This window comes from Misgurnus anguillicaudatus, chromosome 12 (assembly GCF_027580225.2).
Source record: "Misgurnus anguillicaudatus chromosome 12, ASM2758022v2, whole genome shotgun sequence".
Taxonomy (NCBI): Eukaryota; Metazoa; Chordata; class Actinopteri; order Cypriniformes; family Cobitidae; genus Misgurnus; species Misgurnus anguillicaudatus.
This window is the reverse complement of record NC_073348.2, coordinates 17,534,870-17,556,269: the sequence shown is the minus strand read 5'-3', so window position 1 is coordinate 17,556,269 and position 21,400 is coordinate 17,534,870. Positions and strand designations below refer to the sequence as shown.

Genomic DNA, 21,400 nt, shown 5'->3' with positions numbered 1-21,400 from the left:
AAGACATTTTATGGCTTTTAAATCCATCAGCTGGGTTTAATATTTGGTAAATCAGAATATATTCGACATATACGTTTCAAGGGGCTGCACCCCAAGTGGGCAAGAGTAATATTTAGCAATATTTTTATTAGTAAACACAAAGTAACACAAATGATTCAGTATTGCTTCATGTTTTTTAACCACAAATCAAAAAAAACACATCCAGTATAAAAAATGTACTGAATAAGGGATTTTTATTTGGAAATTTACTTGTTTTTGACACAATACTTCAAAATGAAATATCAGATACGTCGGATAGGAGTGATAGATCTTCTGATTTACTGTAATTTAATGAAAGTAAACAATTTTAATGCTGTTTTTGCTGAAAGCTTTTAAATCAGAGAAGATATTTGGCATCTTTGTATAAATCAAATTGTATTCACAAATCTTAATTTTAATGACACATCTAGTCAAGTCATATTTATTTATAAAATGCTTTTATATTTTTTTATTGCTTTAAAGCAGCTTTCAAGATATTATTATTATTATTATTATTATTTAGTATATTAGTATAGAATATAGACTCAAGCAATAAAGCAACAGTCTTTAGGAAATCGAATGTCTCAATAAAATGTGTGTTAAAATCATCACAGCATTCCCATTCTTATATCCCCAGCTACAAATCTATCATGAATATTCAATACGTATAACCCAGCCGTAACCCACTCAAATCCTTAAAGAGAGCCTTGAAGATTGGCTTTGTAATGAGTGTGGGAAAACACAAGCGAGTTGAGCCATAGATTTCAGTCCTGCCCCGGGGAAGCCTGTGTGTGTATGTGAGCTGTGTGTCTATGAGTAAAGTCTGCAGTGCTTTTTCTTTAAATGCTCGAGCATTCAAGATCTGAATCACAATGTGCCTCATTATTTAGCCATAGATCGGAGAAGGTTTATAGGGCACACAACACTAAAGCTAAGAAAATGTTTTATTTACATACTAACTTGTTTGATGAAGACAGGAAATTCAGCACTAAATGTGCACTGTAATATGTTTGCAAGTGTTACTTAAGTTTAAGGATTACAACAAATATTTAAATATACATAAAAGACATTTTTTTAACAAAATCTTATTTTGATGAATAGATTTTTTGCTTTAAGCAGCTTGATTAACCATTTATATCTACCAATGCTTATGTTGTAAAATGGTTGTAAACGGGGATTTGCTTTGTTAGCTTATAAATAACACAAAATGTATGTTTTTTTAATAAGCTCTAATTACTTTCTAGAAATAGTTTAACGACTCTTCTAATGGGACTATAAGTCTTTGTTAATATACATTGGCATAAGTTGTGGGTTAGTGTTAGCATGAATTATTTGTGAGGCAATCTGTGCCCTCTAATTCTTCTGAATGTGGTGATTCATTCAAAGTGTCTTAGCGCTGTCTAATGTTTCACACCCACAGCTAAACAGACTGCCAGCCAGTCTATATTAAAGCCCTGGGCTAAACCTAGTCACGTATTGCTTCATCAGGAATAAATAAATAAGGCATTGCGTCTTTGTGCCTTCAGGGCAAGTTTTGAGACCTTTGATACAGTTTTTTATTTGTTTTTTACAGTGCTATATCCTTTATTCTCTGTTATGTTTAATCTAATCTGTGTGTGTTTCAGCAATCTCTGCGGCTTATGGCTTTTGGGCAAATCTATAAAGTCTTAGAAATGGATCCTCTCCCCTCAAATAAACCCTCACAGAAATTCCTCTGGTCAGACAAAGACGGTGAGCATGCATAGCTTATTTATTAAAAGGTGATGCAGTTTGTTTGATGCTACAATACTGTTAAATATAAGCCATTTACAGGTTGATCTCCCTAAAAAATGCTTTGTGTGAGCATCTTAGCAAACCTTAGACAACAACATTGGGTCAGAGAAACCTGTTTGATTAAAAAAAAAAAATGTTGCGATATTTGCATTTCTTTTCCTGGTGCTTCTGGTGGAACCGAAATGTATTTTCAATTCAAATTTATTTCAATAGCGCTTTTCACAATTTCCCAAAATTATGTATTAGTACAGCCAGGTAGAACAGATATAAGAAAATGACTTGTGGTGTTACAACACATTCAAATCACTTCACCGCACAAACCTTTTATTTTTTATATTATTCATATTGATATAATTTTACAGTCAACAAAATGGTCCTTCATGTGCTTTTAGGGAAATAAGTCAGTTGTACTGATGTGTTTTTATAACTATCGGGATTTTTTTCATGTATTGTATCAGGTCTAGGGTTGAAGAGACCGTATGAAGATGGTCTGCTAGATGATAAAGACCTCATCAAGAAGATGAAACGCAACCTGAGAAAAGGTGACACGCGCACACAATATATATGACAATATTTAGCCATTTCATCACAGAGTGTCAGTTTTTTTGGTCTCGGATTTCCCTCTGTGTCAGTTTAACAGCTTTGATAGATAATATACATTTTAAACTTACTATTATTTGGATAATTGAGGGAATATTTACATAAGTGTTCATGTAATTTAAATTTTGGGTGCATTTTATGTTGCACATCAAATAGAGTTTCATGTATTTATTATGAAACGTAAATTATAATATTGACCAAAACTGATATCTATGGAAATATTTTACACAGTATTTCAGTATTTTGAAGTGCAAAACAAAAACATAAAATGGAAAATTTTTTAATTCTAAATTAAAAATCTTGCTTCTATTAAAGCACACAACATACTTTTTGTTGTTCGCAATCTTAAATTGTGCAGTCAATCAAAATAATGCAGATATCATCGATCCGGCTTTGTTAAGTTGTGGGTCAGAATCAAGTCATTAATATAGAATACCAAATGCTCAGACAACCTGACTGCCACATTACCTGCCTATGATATTCTCTTCGGTCTTAAAGGAAAAACGCCACTGTTTTTCAATATTTTACTCAAGGACAAAATTAAGTAAAAATTGGGAAACAAAGTCATCTTACTGATTTAAAGGAAAACACCACAGTTTTTCAATATTTTACTATGTTTTTCCCTCAACTTAGACAAATTAATATATACCTATCTTTTCTTAATGCGTGCACTTAATCGTTGTACAGCGTGTCCATTTGGCCTGGCCCCATTTATTCATTGGGATCCAGACAGGGATGAATTTAGAGGCGACCGGACACTTCCATGTTTTCCCTATTTAAAGACTGTTACATGAGTGGTTACACGAGCGGGTATGGTGGCACAGAATGAAACGTGCCGATTTTTTAAGCGGATAAAAAATAAGAACTTCAGGTGCTGGTCATATAATTAGAATATCATTTTAAAGTAGATTTATTTCACAAATTCCATTCAAAAAGTGAAACTTGGATAGACAGTTTCACCAGTAACAACATAAACAAGCGGCTGTCGTGGTCCGCACGGAACTTCCAGAAAACTCTGCAAAGAATAAATAACAACAAAGTCCTTTAAACGTAGTTTATCTATATAACAAGCAAAAAACACATAGATTACCTAGGAAACCAAAACATTTGTTATTTTCGATGAGGCATTTGTTCAAGCGATCAGTTAAGCAACTAGTCAGACCATTAAAAAACGAAACCGGAAGTAAAGTTCGGATCCAGACATGTATCGCGTCAGCGCACGTGCGTACGATGAAACTGACTATATTATATTAATTCATTACACACAGACTAATATATTTCAAATGTTTATTTCTTTAAATTGTGATGATTATAACTGGCAACTAAGAAAAATCCAAAGTTCAGTATCAGAAAATTTGAATATTGTGAAAAGGTTCAATTTTGAAGACACCTGGTACCACACTATACTAAGCTAATTAACTCAAAACGCCTGCAAAGGCTTTTAAGCGGTATCTCAGTCTAGTTCTGTAGGTTACACAATCATGGGGAAGACTGCTGACTTGAAAGTTGTCCAAAATACGATCATTGACACCTTGCACAAGGAGGGCAAGACACAAAAGGTCATTGCAAAAGAGGCTGGCTGTTCACAGAGCTCTGTGTCTAAGCACATTATTAGAGAGGCGAAGGCAAGGAAAAGATGTGATAGAAAAAGTGTACAAGCAGTATATATTATATACTGTATATTGTATGGAAGAAGAGCACTTAGTTTGCAGCACTTCGACCTTGGGCGCAGTAACACCATCACTCCTGTCTTCAGAAGTTTGAACGAGAGGGGGAGTGATGATCTTGTTGTGCCCGAGGTTGAGGTGCTGCAAAATAAGTGCTCTTCCAAAATACAAAATATATTTTATATCCACTTAAAAAATGGCCACATTTTGTTTTGTGCCACCATACTTACTCGTGTAACTACTCATATAACAATAGGGAAAACATGGAAGTGTTTGGTTGCTTGTAAATGTATTCCTGTTTGGATCCTAAGGAATGAATGGGGCTAGGCTAAATGCTAACACATACATGATGCACTGTACAATGATTAAGTGCACGCATTGAAAAAAGATAGGTATGTATTCATTTGTCTAAGTTGAGGGAAGAACATAGTAAAATGTTGAAAAACTGTGGTGTTATCCTTTAAATCAGCAAGATGACTTTGTTTCCCAATTTTTTACTTAATTTTGTACCTCTGAGTGATAATCCTGCACCTGCCATCTCGTTTCTGTATTCTTTCCAGGTTAATGTTCTTTGTTTCTCTCTCGCTATACCATATATATTTTTGCTTCCCCCTCCTCATCCTGCTGCGTTTCCATCTCTCTTTCTCCGGTACAGGAAGGATACAGCCTTTGGGAAATCAATGGCATTGATTCTTAATTTCTCTTGGAGTCGTGCTGTTGTCCCCAGCCTGAGCCTCAGCGGACTCACATAAATTGCTTTCAAAGCAGCAGAATTTAGCAATTAGCCAGCTGATGGAGCGAGTTAGGATGATACAACATTAGAAAATGAGCTCACCAGCGGGGAGCAGCTAACTAAAAGTAGCGAGGCTACGGCTGTAACTTTAATATGTTTTGTACGATTGCGTAACGGTGGTTTAGCCATTTTCACAGAATGGATTTATAGTATCGGTCAACTTTTAACACATTGTACAGCAAAATAAACTATGGTAATAATCAGTAATGTTGTAAAATTTTATTTGCATAGATTATTTGCATAATAAAGTGATTAAGTTTATTTCACCAAATGGTAAATTTTTTGATCACTCATTGTGAAGTTTTTGCTAAATTAAAATGAAAAGTCATTTATATATTTATACAAAAGATACCCCCCCCCCCTTTGATTTGGGTAGCTACTTATTATTAGTAGCTTGGTACTTTTTCAAAATTGCTCCCTTGATTTTAGTTGAACATTTTGAAACTGTAGCTGTCAAACCACAAGCTATTCATAATTTTAAGTTAAATTAAGGCTTTAGTTTGCTATAATTGCTAAAAGTTGATTTCTTTTCTCTTTCTATTCTAGCAGTTCTTGACAGTAAAGCAATAGACTCAAACCAACCCATGAACGCTCTGATGCGGTTGAACCAGATCCGGCCGGGGCTGCAGTATAAACTGCTGTCTCAGTCGGGTCCGGTTCATGCCCCTGTCTTCACCATGTCTGTAGACGTGGACGGCACCGTTTACGAAGCCTCCGGCTCTTCGAAGAAGACCGCCAAGTTGCACGTGGCTGTTAAGGTATACTTGTTAATGCATTTCTCTCTCTCGTCTTTCAATTAATGGGTGATTCTCACGAAAACTTGGTTTTAAAAATGTCAAGCATGAAAATGTAAAAATTGCTTAAATTTACTTTTTTTCCCACCAGACATTGAAAAACAAAGTCTGGAGTAAATGGGAACATTAATTTAAAAACTTTTACTTATCATTTAACACTTTTTGTAACATAATTAAAAAAATTAGTCCTAAAAAATCTCATTACCGCAACAGTCAGAAAACATCAACACTGACATATTTTCAAAATGACATGACAAACCTGAAAGAACATAATTTGGAGATTCTGCACATGCATTTAAAATCAAAGTATTATGCTTCTATTAATTAAATTAACATTTAATAAGCATCTGTTGCGGTAATGATAATCAAAATGTCGTGTAAGCATTCTGACAAGACAATATTTTAAATTAGCTGTAAAAAAATGATCTTACCTGGTTGCCATCTTGAAGTAACTGGTCCATGTGCTTGGTCACTCAAAATCAAACGTTATTAAAATTCTGTATGTGTGCTTAAACTGTTCTCAAAAAGTGTTGCGGAGGATGAGAACATCAGGCATGGATACATCATTTTCCTAATTTTTCTTCATTATTATTATACATGAATATTCAGTAAATATTTTTTCTGTCATCTAAAGTAGTCTAGCAAAACATCCATTTATTTTTTTTTCTTAATATTTCTGTGTTAATTTGATTAAATTACAACATAACGCATGTTCAAACACGGCCGGACACATTGCGGTAATGAGAATTTCAGCAGAAAATGAGATAAAATTTACAATTATAAATTCTTATGTTGAAATCACACATTGTGCAAGGTAGAACACAGTATTGTGTTAATTCTGATGCTTTTTAATGTTACTATATTACACATTTTAAAGCTAAAATCATTATTGCCGTGTTGTTTCAATGGTTTCGTGAGAATCACCCTAATAAAGGTTACATTATTAAGCAACATCCCACTAGCAAGAGTGCTCCTGTACTGTGCTGAATACTAACACAGGTGATTCAACCATAGACAGGTCACATCTGTGCTCATATTCAGTATATAAGCACAGTTGCAAACGTGGGATCTTGTTTGTGTATGCATGCTATTGTATTTATTCAATGACTCGAATCAGTTATAGATTATTCTTGACCCTATTGTCTTGTGTTACTATGGCATGATGATGTAAAAAGTTACAGCAATGTGTCAGTCTATTCAACAAGACTGGTTCATCTGGTTTTTACACACACACACTCATTCCCAGAAGTGATTCCCAGGATGCAAAGAAAGGCTCATGTAATCCCAAAGTCTGTGTGAATAAAGGCTCTGTGAAGCACCGAACGGCTGTAATCCTCTTTCTGTCTGTGCACAGCCATTAATGCTACCAGCAGCATCCAATATAGGGCAGACTGACAAATGAACATCGGTGCTCTTACGAAATCCAGCCTCACATTTGAATCATACATTATACCCGTCACTGTGAGATATTTAGAGATATGAGCCACTTTAAGAGAACAGCCCCAAAAATAAAATTGATTTAGTTTTTACTTGGAAATATGTTTCTGAGAGTAGAGAGTAGTGTGCAAACAAAAGCATGCATAGTCAAAAGCATTGGTTTGCACACATTTGAGTGTTCCAGGCTTTAATATTGTTTAGTATTGTGAAAGTTGGTAATGTGATTACTGTGCTGTGTAAAGAAGCAGACACATTCATTCAAAATTCCCCATCATGTGACATTATTTTGTGGTACTTTTATGCTAGAGCTTTGATCAACCTTGCAATTCTTAAAGGCGCCATGGCATGAAAATCTGACTTTTTTCATGTTTAAGTGCTATAATTGGGTCCCCAGTGCATTTTAAAGGACACACCCAAAACAGCACATTTTTGCACACACCTACAAAGTGGCAAGTTTAACATGTTATAATAAATTATCTATATGGTAATTTGAGCTAAAACTTCATATATGTGCTCTGGGGACACCAAAGGTTTATTTGACATCTTAAAAAAAATTGTGACATGTCCCCTTTAAAGTATTGGATTCTGTAAAATTGTAGCTTTTCAGCTCACAGTTTAACTTTTGTTATAAAAGTTGCATAATCATTCATATTAGGGATCTTGTGGCAAAGGAATACTGTAAGACTTCTGTGCAACATGAATGAAGAAACGTATACATTGTCTTTTGCTATTTTGTAAATAAATGCAGTGCAGCAGCTGTCACATCTGTGCAAAATATATTTTGGTTCTTCTGAACTCATTTTATACGTATTTTACGGGCACTGTAAAGAAAATTCAGCATTTTTGTCAAATGAAGTTGAAATTGTTTAGCTTAATTTTTTAAGTTGTGTCAACTATTCACAGGTCAATACATGAAATGTTGAAATGACTTGCAAAACAAAGTTGTTTTAACGGCATGCTGTATTTTTTTTTACAGTGAGTTTGCTTATTCGTATGAATTCACACAAAGTGAATCATACAAAAAAAAACATTAACAAAACCTGCCCCTAACCCCAACGTCACAAAGACAAAAGCAAATAATAGAAAAAAAATGTACAAATGTGATCGTTCAATTTAAGAAAAATTAGCCACCTCCTAAAATACATACAAATTGACATGAGATAGCGTCAGATCAGATTAAAATTTAAAGGTGCAATGTGTAACTTTTAAAAGAATCACTTGACAGAAATGCAAAATAATCTACATAACTATATTATTTGTTGTGTATAAAGACCTTTCAAAATGAACCATTATGTATTTATTATCTTAAAATGAGCCGTTTTTATCTATATGCACCGATGGTCCTCTTACACGGAAGTCGCCATTTTGTGCCGCCATTTTTCTACAGAAGCCCTTAACGGACAAACTTTGTTTAACAATTTGTCTCTGACGATGACTTGTTTGTCCTGTGGTGGCTACCGTAGCTTCTCTGTGTGTTTCAAAAGCGAGAGCTGAGCCGTGGACCGAGCGGTTGGTTGCAGTTTTAAAACCTCATTACTAGATCCTGCCAAAATGTACACACTGCACCTTTAAGATGTTACAATCCTGTAAATCTTACAGTTCAGCCTACACCATAGCTCCCAAATCTCATTTGCACCTCACATTCAGTTAAAGCTGACATGTTAGCAACGAGAGACACACACCTCTATGGCAATCAGTGTCAGTTAAACTTTAGACTTAAATATATGTGCAATGAGTTTAGGAGCACTTTGCATAAAACGTTTGTACTTATGTCATATAAAATTGTATACAAAATGACTGATTTCCTAACGTGCGCATGTGGTGTAGGTGCTTCAGGCGATGGGATATCCCACAGGCTTTGACACTGACCTGGACTCCATGAGTGCGGATGAGAAGTCAGACGGGGAGGGAAAAGAAGCGACCACACATTCAAGCAATAACACATCACACTCCTCAGACAGCTCCAACACACTGGAGGTGTGCATACACATACATTTACATATCCGTTAAGTTTATACAAATAAATTGTTTGGTAATGTTTGTTAATTATGCAAAAAAGGTAGAATTAATTTGCATTAATTATAATAAATAATGAATGCTGTAGGAGTATTTTTATTGTTAGTTCTTGTTAAGTAATGCTAGACTTTAAATTTATTAGAAATTAAACGGTAAATTAACATCTATAGATGTTTTTTATGTCTATTTTTTTGTAGATGCTTTGTATATAATGTCACAAATAATTCGAAACAATCAAAATAAATAAATAGGAAATAATAGAATGCAAATTTTGAATCCATTTGTCAGACATTGTTTCTAATATATGTCTGTGTGCAGGTGCGAACTCAGGGTCCTATTCTGACGGCCAGCGGGAAAAACCCAGTGATGGAGCTCAATGAGAAACGGCGAGGCCTCAAGTACGAGCTCATCTCCGAGAGCGGAGGAAGTCACGACAAACGCTTTGTCATGGAGGTGAGTCATGACTGAATTTAGCCATAAATAAAAACAAGTCTTTGCTCTCATTTCCTGTTGAAAACCCTCCCCGTGTTCTCATTGGCAGGTGGAGGTCGACGGACAGAAGTTCCGCGGCGCAGGGCCCAATAAGAAAGTAGCCAAAGCCAGCGCCGCCCTCGCCGCTCTAGAGAAACTCTTCTCTGGACCCAATGCTGCTGGCAACAAGAAGAAAAAAATCATCCCTCAGGTAGGCTTTCAATGGCTTTGATTAGTGAGCAATAACATCACAGTCAGAATTACAGTTCCTGGTAATTCACAAGCACTCGGAGATATTCTGCCATCAATAACCGCACTAAAGTTTTCAAAGTTCCTGCCGAGTAGTTAATGTGTTTTTTCCGCAGTGAAAATCATTCATTTTAAATACATTACTGACTGCAACCCAGGATATTTCTGTAGCAGCTGGGGTTGTTAAGTATTTGTGTGTGTGTGTTATAGAGTAAAGGTGCATTAGCTGCAGCTGCTGCAGTATCTGCGGTTGCCGCTCAGGCAGCACGGGGAAGAGGACGCCCTGCCCTCACGCGAGGAGCTTTTGTCAGCGCCGCAGCCCCGGGATACGTCACGCCAGGTACGTAAATCCAAACTATTGTTAAAACATTAAAAAACATTAAATTATACAGTCTATAAATTCTTCATCAGTCAGTCCTTCCAGATAAAAGCAGAGTTTTTTGTAATTGTTGCAAACAAAAATTTCTTAAAAAATGCAATGGAATATGTGGGATTTTTATGCAATGAAACTGCATGAACTTGCCAAAATTGCGGGAACTTGCAAAAACTGTGTGAACTTGCAAAAACTGTTTGCAGCTTTTCATTGATGTTCATTGATGTTCATTAGTTACCCAATCAATATATGTAGTCTTTATTTATTTAGTTCATATTATAACCTTTATAAAGTCCATTTTACAATTCTTGATTCCATAATGCATTTCAGCAAAAATGCAATATGGGTAATGCAATCAAAAGCATGATGAGATACTGTACAGAAAATAAAAACATTCTAGTCTTGCTAATTTACTGTGTGCACTTTCCAGCAATCAAAATGTCTTTCTGTGATACTTTTCTATGCAGCTCTTTTCATGTGGAGGTCAAAGCCCCTCATTGCAGTTGTAAAAAGACACCCTTTTAGTTGTATAAATTTAAAAGAGACTTAAAGTGGTTAAAATTGCATTGTGGAAGCATGTTTGTAGTCCGTGTAACTTTAAAGGTATCAGAAGACTTGGGAGGTCATATAGGCAAATTTTATGATTTTTTTTTTATTATGGCTTTTTTGAAAGATTGGTAATTTAATCATGAAGAAAAACATATAGAACTTTAAATACTATTTTGTGCTTCATCATTAAAAAAAAACATGACAGTTGGTGATTTTTTTGGTAAACTAACCCTTCAACGCTTCTCCGTGGATCATGAATACTTTGTTCTCACAGGATTCGGAGCCCCCTACGGGTACAGCGCAGCAGCCGCCGCTCCTGCATACGGTACGTACCAATTTCCTTCCTGTCCACTCTTCCTCCAGTCAGGGTCCATGGTCCAAATCTGCCCCCACTTACTCCTCCATTCAGCTCTTAAATTGGATTTCGAAACCTAGCCCCGAAATCTTGTGTCCAAAAAAGAAACCCGTAAAGATCTTCCTGGATGCTGGAACCGAATCATAACCTTTTGGTTCTGAACTGTGGTTGGAGCAAGACTTGCTGCATCTGGCCTGAGTGTGACTTTGCTCGTCTAGTCTGCCTGCTCAATGCTTGGCCCATTACTCTTTAGTCTGGGCGGCCCTGTGTGCGTCAGCTTTAGTGCTGCTGCCTATAGCACACACTGTTACACCATTCAAAGCAGCCACCGCGAGTGATGGATCGTAGAGAGAGATGACGCTAAACGCCAGCTTGACGAACAGTGCTGGTGCATTAATTTGGCAATCGCTAAGAATAGCTCATGTGTTAAGTATGTTAAGCAAATTGTTAGCAATGTGTCTGTCAATTGCTAAGAATAGCTGATACATTAGGTACCGTTTGTTAAAGGGAGATTCCACTTTTTAAAAAAAAAATATGCTCATTTTCCAGCTCCTCTAGAGTTAAACATTTGGTTCTTGCCGTTTTGGAGTCCGTTCGGCTGATCTCCGGGTCTGGCGCTAGCACTTTTAGCATAGCTTAGCACAATCCATTGAATCTGATTAGACCATTAGCATCATGCTAAAAAATATCCAAAGAGTTTCAATATTTTTCCTATTTAAAACTTGACTCTTTTGTGGTTGCAGCGTGTGCTGGGACCGACGGAAGATTTGAAGTTGTGATTTTCTGGGCCGATATGGCTAGGACTATACTCTCATTCTGGTGTAATAATCAAGGATTTTGTTGCTGTAACATGACTGCAGCAGGCGTAGTGATATTACGCACTGACCGAAAATAGTCCCCTTGGTTACTTTCAATAGCAGGGGACTATTTTCAGGCGCTGTGTAATATCATTTAGCTTGCACCAACCATGTTACGGTTGCAAAGTCCTTGATTATTACGCTAGAATGAAAGTATGGTTCCTAATCATACCTGTATCTGCCTAGAAAATGCAACTTTTATTTTTCCGTCGTTCTTAGTACACGCTGTAACTACAGAAGAGTCAAGTTTTAAATAGGAAAAATATTGAAACTCTTTGGTTATTTTTAGCACGATGCTAATGGTCTAATCAGATTCAATGGATTATGCTAAGCTATGCTAAACAATTGTACCGCCGGACCCGAACATCGGCTGAATGGATTCCAGAGCGGTGAAGATCAAGTGTTTAACTCTAAGGGAGCTGGAACAAGGACAAGGAGCTCACTACAGTTTAACACGTACACATACTTGCCATCCGAAATGTGCAAGTATGCTAATCTATTGGTTTGTTCCTGTTAACCTTAACTGTTGTAGTTTGTATACAATAACTCGCGTTGCTTCAACTTTTAGTAACGACTGCTTAATTTTAGTCTTACGTTTTATTGGGAATCTCACAGGACTCCCAAGAAGAACCGCTTTTTTGTGCACTGTAAAAAATAAGTTAAGTAAGTTACCTGGTTGGCTTAGAATTTTGTGTTAATTCAATATAAATAAAGTTGTCAACTAATTGTTCAAAATTTTAAGGCAACTAGGTTACTTACTTTTTTTAGGGACAGTAAGTAGGGTTTTAAGTGTTTTATTAATCAAAATCAATGTCTTTATTCATAAATATGTTCTCGTTGGTGTCAAATAATCGCCGCAACACCTCTATGAATGCAGAAGCATGCACATTAGCACTCCCGCACACACCTTTGTAGTCTCCAGTATCGCAAGCGTCTCTCAGATCCATCCCGAATGAGGGTGCTTTGAATGAGTCTTATGTGCAGGGGGGACTAGGTGAGGTGGGGTAATGGGAACGGGTGCTGGAGGGTTGTTTCTGGGTTTTCTGTGTTTAATGGAGGACGAAGAAGGGTGGGCGTGGGGTGGATATGGGTTCGCTCCCAGCGCCCTGGTCTCTGCCTGCCACATAAAGAGCTTTCCTTTAGGTGGAAGGTAAAACCTGTTATCAGGTAAAAAAAACAGTGCCCCCCTTTCCGTCTCTCTGGTTTTGGTGCCTGAGAGCTGTGTGCATGCAGTAAATCTCACCAGCCATGCTGTTCAACCCTGTGCCTCCTGTTGCTGCTTTGGGATTTCTAAATGGGAACGACTGTGAGACTACAACTTTGCTTCTGTTCGCACATTAACACAAACACACACAAGAAATACAATGAACACTCCACATAAGAGCGCCAACCAACAAACCACTCCTGTAAACCTGGATTCAAGGCAATGTACAAGTCACAATACTAGTTAAATACCAGTATATAAGATCTTTAGATCACATTATCAAACAGGTACACATTTATTTTCCTATCTAAATAAATGCTTGCTTAATCTCTTTCTTTTCACCTAGCTGTTTTTCCGCTTTAGGGTGCATAACCCCATACAATAAAGGGACTGAATTGGCCCAAGCATTCATTACAGAGAAACACGCTTAGGTCTTTAATTTATCCTGGACTTATGTGGAGTGCTCTTTTCGTTTTTCTCTTCAGGTTTGCCCAAGAGAATGCTTCTGTTGCCCATCATGAAAGTGCCCGCCTACCCCGTACCCCACTACTACTCCTTTTAGCTCAGGAGCTTGTCTACACACACACCCACACACATACACGTACACACATACAGTATATACTGCTTCAAATGACATCAGAAGGGATGGTTAGGTAGCACAGCCCTACCAAATGCAGGGATAGCTATAAGGGTGTTTGTAAGTGCTTTTATTTCATCATTATCACTTTTTTTGGTTCTCTTACTGTCTTTTGATTTTAAAAACATGCAGGTTTTATATTCTTCAGAAAGAAAACTTGAAGGATTTGTACTGTGAATTGTTACCTCATTCTTGGAAATTTAAATTATATCAGCCTTTTTTTTTTGTTACGGTTGATTTTTCTGTTCTGTAGAATGGGAATAGGTTGTGTTTCGACACAGGCGTAATCTATGTACGGATATCAGGAGCTGTTTAAGATGTATAGATCGGACTCAAACTACTGCTGATAAATAAACCTTTATCTTCATGAACTGCCAAGCAATGACTGGTGTATATTTGACACTTCTATAGTTGGAAATGTAGCATTTCTGCTGTTGAAATATAGGTATACATCCCACACATCCCCAGTAGCTTTGAATTTAAATTTGTAGTCCCAATACATGGTTAACCTGTCTTGCAGTACCGTAGCTCCATTACTTGTAGTTGATTCCCCTCAATAGTTATTTTCTCTACGGACAATTTGGTCTGTCTTTTTTCAGTGGCAGGTTAGTTGTAGGGTTCTCAAAATCATTACTAGCGACACCCACATTACACAACAACTTGGTCCCATACACCGAGCCCTCACACGGACACACACCGGAACCTCCAGTCACAGACTTACAACGGAGAATCGAAAGCAGCAACAAGGGATCCATGGAGACATGCTACTGATATGTGTTTTCTTTGTTGTTGTTATTTTTTTTTTACTTATTGATGAGTGTCTTATGGTGAGATGTATTTCATACTCCTCCAAAGGCCAGCACAAGCAAATTCATATCAAGGCCAGTTGCACTTTGCCTGGGATCTTTCACGGGTCATACTTGCCATTTTCAAAGATGCCCCCACTTCTCTTAGACTGTAACATGGTTTCCGGTAACAAGATTTGCCCCTTTTGAGCTGAAGTGAATAAAATATTTTTTAAACCACATGGCTGCTTAGCTTTTGTTGGGTTAATTCAACAGTGCCTGTGCTGGCTTTTGGTTGGGTCATGACCATCGCTTACCAAAGAGGAACAACATGTCCATGGTTACATGAGTGGTCACGATATTTCCATTCATTGTTGACGGTCTCCCCCACACCATTTCTCATGGTCATCCTCAAGTGTCCACTCTCAACCGATGGCCTGTCCTCTTTGGTAGTGAATTATTGCTGTCATTGTACTATACTCTCTCGAAAATCACAACAGATTTGATTTGTCAGAGTTATGTACTAACTACATCTGTATGGAGACTTTCAAGTTGCCACATACGTTTCACATTTCCTCTGCCTTTTGTATCAAACGAACGAGCTCCGACTCCTTTCCATTTGGATAATTTTTTCCCTGTATGATTTTTTTTCTTTTTGTCGGAAAGTGATAAACGTGCAGCTTAAGTTGTTGATGTTTTTATTAACCTGAAACGCTCCCAGTGCAATGAAAACTCCACGTACAGCCCGAAAGAGCAGAGGCCCCAGTATCCACCCCTGCGGCACACCCTAACCCCATTTACCTTCATCAGACTGTATACCCCTGCCTCCTGCTCGGCCGCACCATTAATCGCAGCTTTCTCTGCTCTTGTCCTTACTGTAGGTGGTCTTTTCATTGACAATCCCTTTTACCAGCCTCGGACCATCGCTCCTTTTTTTATTCACTTGGGTCCTCAAGATCTCTTCTCTGACTTCTAGAACCATCAGGTTGTGTGGCTTTAAAGTGTCGTACCACTCCAGGCTCGAACAGGCTGTCTCCACCGCACAGAAACGGCCCAAACTTCATATACTGTCCACCCAAACCCATCCATACCCTGAATATGGATCCAAAAACGCAACTATCTTACAAAAGCAATATTCTATTTGACTCGCTCATCCCGAAAACTGGCTGGGGACCTTGGTTCCTTCTTATATAGCAATACACTTGAACTTCTTTGGGCTTCAGGCTTACTTGAGATGATGTGAATGTTCAGTTGAGATAATCTTGACTTGGCATTGCAATATAGTCATTTTCATTGTATATTTACCACGTGTGTATGTGTGGCTATATCATAAATATACACATATATGCATATATATGTATGGTCTGTGGCACTATAAATATATATGTGTAGATATACCCATGTACTTATGTATATTTATATACAGTATATATACATATTCGAAGTATTCATTATTTTAGATTTGGAAGTGATATGTAAACATACTAGAATATAGCTTTCTTCCAGTTTTATATATATATATATAAATATATATGCTAAGCAATTTAATCTTGTAATTTATCCTTGTGAACATGCAATATGAAAGCCCTTTTTAAATCTATCTGTAATAGATTAGAAATGCTTCCTTCATTGCACCTTGAGCAGCTTGACCATTTTATCTCACTAGCAAGCGTGCGTGTATGTATGCGCATATGCTCAGTCGACCAAAGTCTGCCATTCTGGTTGGGTTAAGAAATCGTCCTCCAAACATGGCCACCGAGCATCCATACATTTTCAGCTGTCCTTGACAGAAATACAAACAGGTCTTTCAAAAGCACATCTGACTGAGGTGCATACTCGTACACACATAAACTAGCACGTTTGTGTGAGCAGGTCTGACGGGCAGCTAGCGTGACCCAGTCACTCACTTTTTCTCGCAAAGCACAGCTAACTTTCCCGTAATGCGGCAAGGTGGCCTTCCATTTGATTCTTCACGCATTCTTGCATACACACTCAGGCCTGTTTCACACCGTAAGATAAAGTTATTTTTTTGCAACATTACAGCACTGCGTGAAACATTGTCGATGTAAAAGCTCAATCCAAGCTATTGCAGATACTGCAATACCGGTAGCGGTGTGAAAACGAGCCTCAGTTTGGTGCAGCGGCAAGAGGTTGCTTTTTAACCTTTGCGTTTTTCTTCAGCAGGTCTGTTGTAGCGCAACTGTAGGCTAACTAATTAACAACAACAACAATTACTCCCATATAACAACAAAAGAGCACAGTAACCAGAAAAAATGCGACTTAAGTGTGCTACATGAAGCTATTTAATGCGATTGTGATTGTTTTACTATAGTCTGAATGCTTCTCGTTACGTAATGAAAGTCACTTTATATACAGTGTAACATTTCCTTGTTATTTCACGTGTAAGGGCAGATAATGAATTTATTTCATTGGTAATGTATTGATGTTTGTATGTCAAAATAGTTTTGATATTTGATCAACAGAATGTCACAATTTCTCACTGAACAATAACGTAGATCACCAAAAGGAACGTTGATGACACAGTTCACGTATATATATCTTACGCATCACCTTATATTAATCTCCCCATGTATTAAGTAATATTTTAACTGTTGTGTTTGAATGTGAAACTGTAGCTTCTCAAATAGGAAAAAGATGGGATATAAATCAAATAAATATTACTAGTACTAGTTTAATAGTAATAGTAGAGTACAGTATAGTTCAGTAAAAGCAATAAAACAATGTAAGCTTTAATATCCTTGGTTTTCATAACGTGATTTTTCTCTTTTTTCGTTACATTTTCTTTAAAAGAAATTAGTTTTTGTCCCTCTCAACCAGACGAGACTTCGTCATTTTTTAACTAGAGATGGTAAGTCTCTTATGGGTAAGTTTTGTGTGGAAATGCAATAGTAAAGATTGCAATAGAAAAAGTATTTGTTAGACAGCCTTTTTCTTTTTCAGCTTTACAAATGATCGTCAAACACACAAGCCCCTTTCCACGATCTTACGTCACACCAGCATTTAACAGATTTCAACCAAATAGGCTACAACTGCACGTCAAAGGCGATGTAGGCGACATAGTAAAGGCACCATTTAATGCTAATAATGCAAAACGTTCAAGACTGTTTGAGCTATGCTAATATCACATCATAGTCTTATGTTATTTCATCAAATTTAGTTTATGAAACATAGGTTATGACCGGTTTAACCAAGATTATAAAGAATCGTTATCCTAATTCTGATTGGATAAGCCGTCTTTAAAGCCATTATAAAATGCGGTTAAACGCACATTCTTCTGTAAATGAATGCTATGCTTGGCAACCATTAACAGCCTATGCTTTTACATAGTGAATAAATGTTTATTATGATTATTGATAAAAAAAATTAACATTGATGACTTTTATAATTTTGCTATTGATTTATAAACTCGGAAATCCACTCAATACAATGCCTAATACCGTAAACAGTAAAAGCTGCTAAGTGAAAAAACTTTTAAAATTACTTCAGTTTATAATACCCAAAATATTTAAACATTTTTAACTCAATTTTTCGCTCGTCAAAAAGTTTAAGTTAAAAGAACTTCTAGTTTTTAGGTGTTAAAAATTGAAGTAATTGATCCAACTTTTGCTTTTTAAGGTGTATAATGATTTAACCATAAGAGGATTTTAGACACTACTTTATGTAGGTAAAATTGCTGTAATGTATGGTCTTGAGCGGCTTATTAACACATGCTATGCTTTCTCACACTTTCAAATGTGTTGTAAAATATGTATCAAAGTATCAGATTTGCGTAGTCAGCAAAGTTATTCCAGGGACTTTTATTAATAAAAAGATCCAAATTCATCCTAAAGCCATATAGTCCTTGCCTAACATACAAAGTAGCTGCATTGTTTTGCTGCAATGCTTTAAAAGCAATGAAATATTCTCCTGAAGTGCAACTATCTCATTCATGCCTGCCTGCTACCCAGGTGGTGCTGGCAGCCAGATGGTCTTCATAAATATGTTGCGAGGAATCATATTTTAGTTGAGTTTAATTTTTAACTGCCGAGCTCATCAGCTGCATTTTGAATATTACTGGCACGTCGGGGGTTGCGGAAAAACACACGCACAGCTGCATCTCTTGTGAATGCACACGTATGTCTGGAGGTGATGCCTGAAATGAAACTGCAATAAAAGAGCCAGGGAGGTTTGCGATCCCGCAGCGAACATGCAATGGAAATAAATTAAGCTTGGTGCAATCGGATTTCGTCAAAAGTTTAGATTTTTTTTACCATTTGGTGATTTTGTTTTATTTGCAATCAGAAGCCAAATGGATCATTCCAGGTACAGCAAACATCTGCACCCCTCCTAAGCATCCAACCAGTTATTTGAAGTTAATTTTATAAGACTAGAGCAGGATTGGATGAAGCTGTGGTGTAGTAGTTAGCAGAAGTGCTGGATGGATGTTGGAGCTATGATGCTTATTTCAGTTTTGGCCCCAGAATTTTTACTGTTTTGAGAAGAATTTCAGAATTGAGATCACTTGGCTTTTTGATGATAGAATTGTTTCGCCTCTGATTGTTTAGATTTTACACCATTTAAGTATTTAGGATTAGTTATACATTTCCAAATAAAACTGTTTGATAAAGTCGCCCATAAAAGTGTTTGGACACCAAAGCCACACCTAAAATGTCTTTATGTCATATAAAATTTCAAGTAGTATCTGAGAACAAATTATGCTAAACCTCTTACCTAAGCCATGTTTGCTCGTGAACAATGCTACAAAACTGAGATCAAGGTTATTTTAATTAGAGATGCACCAATATATCGGCCAATAATCGATAGATAAAAGCAATTTTTAACACTATCGGTGAATAGTTTAAAAAACAGCCGATAGTCATGGCCGATATATCCTGTCAATCAAAAGAGAACAGAAAAATTAAATTAATTTTTGCTCTGTGTATAGAAAATGTATAACCATTTTAATGTTAAATATTAATGGTCAGTATATGAATAAATAACCTTCAGAAAATTAAATCTTGAGAATTTAGTTAATATAACCAACAAACTATTGGCATTGGTATCGGCTGATATCACTAAGAATAACCATCTATCAATATTGTTAGAATAATTTAATATCGGTGCATCTCTAATTTGAATGTATGTATGTATATTTCTCTGAAGGTCTCATGGGTCATCTAGAAGAATAACCACTGAACATGGTATATGCAGTAATATAGCTCAGCATGCCACTAATTGAAATATTTAACTAATCTGAGACAAACATGCTTTTTGGTTGTTTAACCCGTTATTTAATATAAATTGCACACATGGTGTATATTATTTTATATATTGCAAAAAAGGGTAACATTTTAAAGTTTGCTTTGTGCTTTGGTATCTGTTAAAGTGAAAGTTCAAACAAAAATATAACAGTATTTTTTATAATTTTCAAATAAGTAAAAGCACTCATTACTGCTATCCAAGGTTTCTATTCGCATAAAATGATAAAGAGTAAATGATAACAAATTTTTTCTTTTATATCAATCCAAAAGTAGCCAATCACTATATATTTGTTGTTAAAACAGAATAAAAACCATCAGGACAATTGTTTTCAAGTACTCTTATTTTTAAGTTAAAGAACAGACTGACAAAACTTTATAACGTGCTTATTACAATATTTGAAAAATTACCCTGTTGAGAAAGAAAGGGACTTGTGTGTGAGACTAGAGTCGATAAAATCAGCAAAGATTCAGTTTGAGAGCTTCTGATTTACATGCGAAAATAAAGATCCAGTTTCAGCTTAAAGAAGCTTTGCGAAAGGAATTGCTTAAGCGAATGTTTTCTGCACTTCTCCAGTCTCATCCTGCAGATGGGTATAGACAGCATTTGAACTCGTTCATAAGATAGCAGGGATCTTTAAGTTTAAATCAAGTGAACGGGCAATAAAGCCATTATTACGTTTGGAATGTATTCTGTATTATCATAGAAAAGCAACATGTTTGTAGAGACTTCCAAATATATTGATATGAATGATTTACTTTTTATTTTTGGGGGGCTTGCTTCTGCCCATTTTTTATTTCACTTATTTATACCTGTTATGAGCATGGCAGATTTCTTGCTTGCGTGCTCTATCGGAGATCTGTAAATACTTTTCTCAAAGCGGATTGCAGGTTAAAGCAGTCTGTGGGATTCTTAGTTATAAATTTCACAACTTTTATGTATCTTGGCAAATAATATAAACAAAAAATCTAGATTTAAGATATTATCAAGGGTAATAATATAATGTGAATTGGTGATTGTGCACAATTTCTGTGAGCAAGCAGTGCTTGAACATGACAGCAGTAGATGTTTGCTAGCCGTGGTATCAAATTATGAAATTATAGTGGTTTGTCTGTCACCTTATTGCCATAAATTATGCTTTCAAAATAAAGTGCTGAATCTCTATGAAGTGTAAACCTTTTTTAAAAAAATAAATATAAAACAAACTATTGTTGACGTGTGGTGTGTTTTTGTCCTTGTGTTTGTGTGTCAAACCTGTAAGCACATGCCAAGTTAGACTTCTACATAAAAAGTGTGGTATAAGAAACCTGCATCCCCAAAAGTTGCTTTAATTCAGACAATCATGCACTTGATTGGTCAATTTCTATATAAAAATATAGAAACAACTATATGTGATCTGTGTGCAAACATGAGACTTCAACTTTTGCAGTTATCAATTCTAGTGACCTTGTTCTCCAACCCGACTGCATTTTTTCATACACTCTTGTAAATGATACAGCGCCGTGATTTCACAAAGTAAGATGTGATCCTGGAAGTTTTAATCAAAGATACCCCAACTTACCC

General features: G+C 36.3%; 1 protein-coding gene across 7 annotated transcripts in view; it reads left to right on the top strand.

Annotated features, from left to right (window-relative positions):
• strbp (spermatid perinuclear RNA binding protein) overlaps positions 1–21,048 on the top strand; it is a 114,512-nt gene extending 93,464 nt beyond the window's left edge. For 4 of the 7 annotated variants that reach the window (XM_073874039.1, XM_073874041.1, XM_073874038.1 and 1 more), the window contains 9 exons: positions 1,644–1,749; positions 2,250–2,333; positions 5,398–5,609; positions 8,910–9,059; positions 9,417–9,551; positions 9,640–9,780; positions 10,029–10,158; positions 11,015–11,065; positions 15,460–21,048. In XM_073874039.1, coding sequence (XP_073730140.1) covers positions 1,644–1,749; positions 2,250–2,333; positions 5,398–5,609; positions 8,910–9,059; positions 9,417–9,551; positions 9,640–9,780; positions 10,029–10,158; positions 11,015–11,065; positions 15,460–15,554 — 1,104 coding nt within the window. In that variant the 3' untranslated portion in view covers positions 15,555–21,048. Of the gene's footprint in view, positions 1–1,643; positions 1,750–2,249; positions 2,334–5,397; positions 5,610–8,909; positions 9,060–9,416; positions 9,552–9,639; positions 9,781–10,028; positions 10,159–11,014; positions 11,066–13,641; positions 15,264–15,459 lie in introns of those variants that run through there. The other 3 variants (XM_073874042.1, XM_073874044.1, XM_073874043.1) reach the window with 3 other exon arrangements.
• Positions 21,049–21,400: the final 352 nt, after the last annotated feature.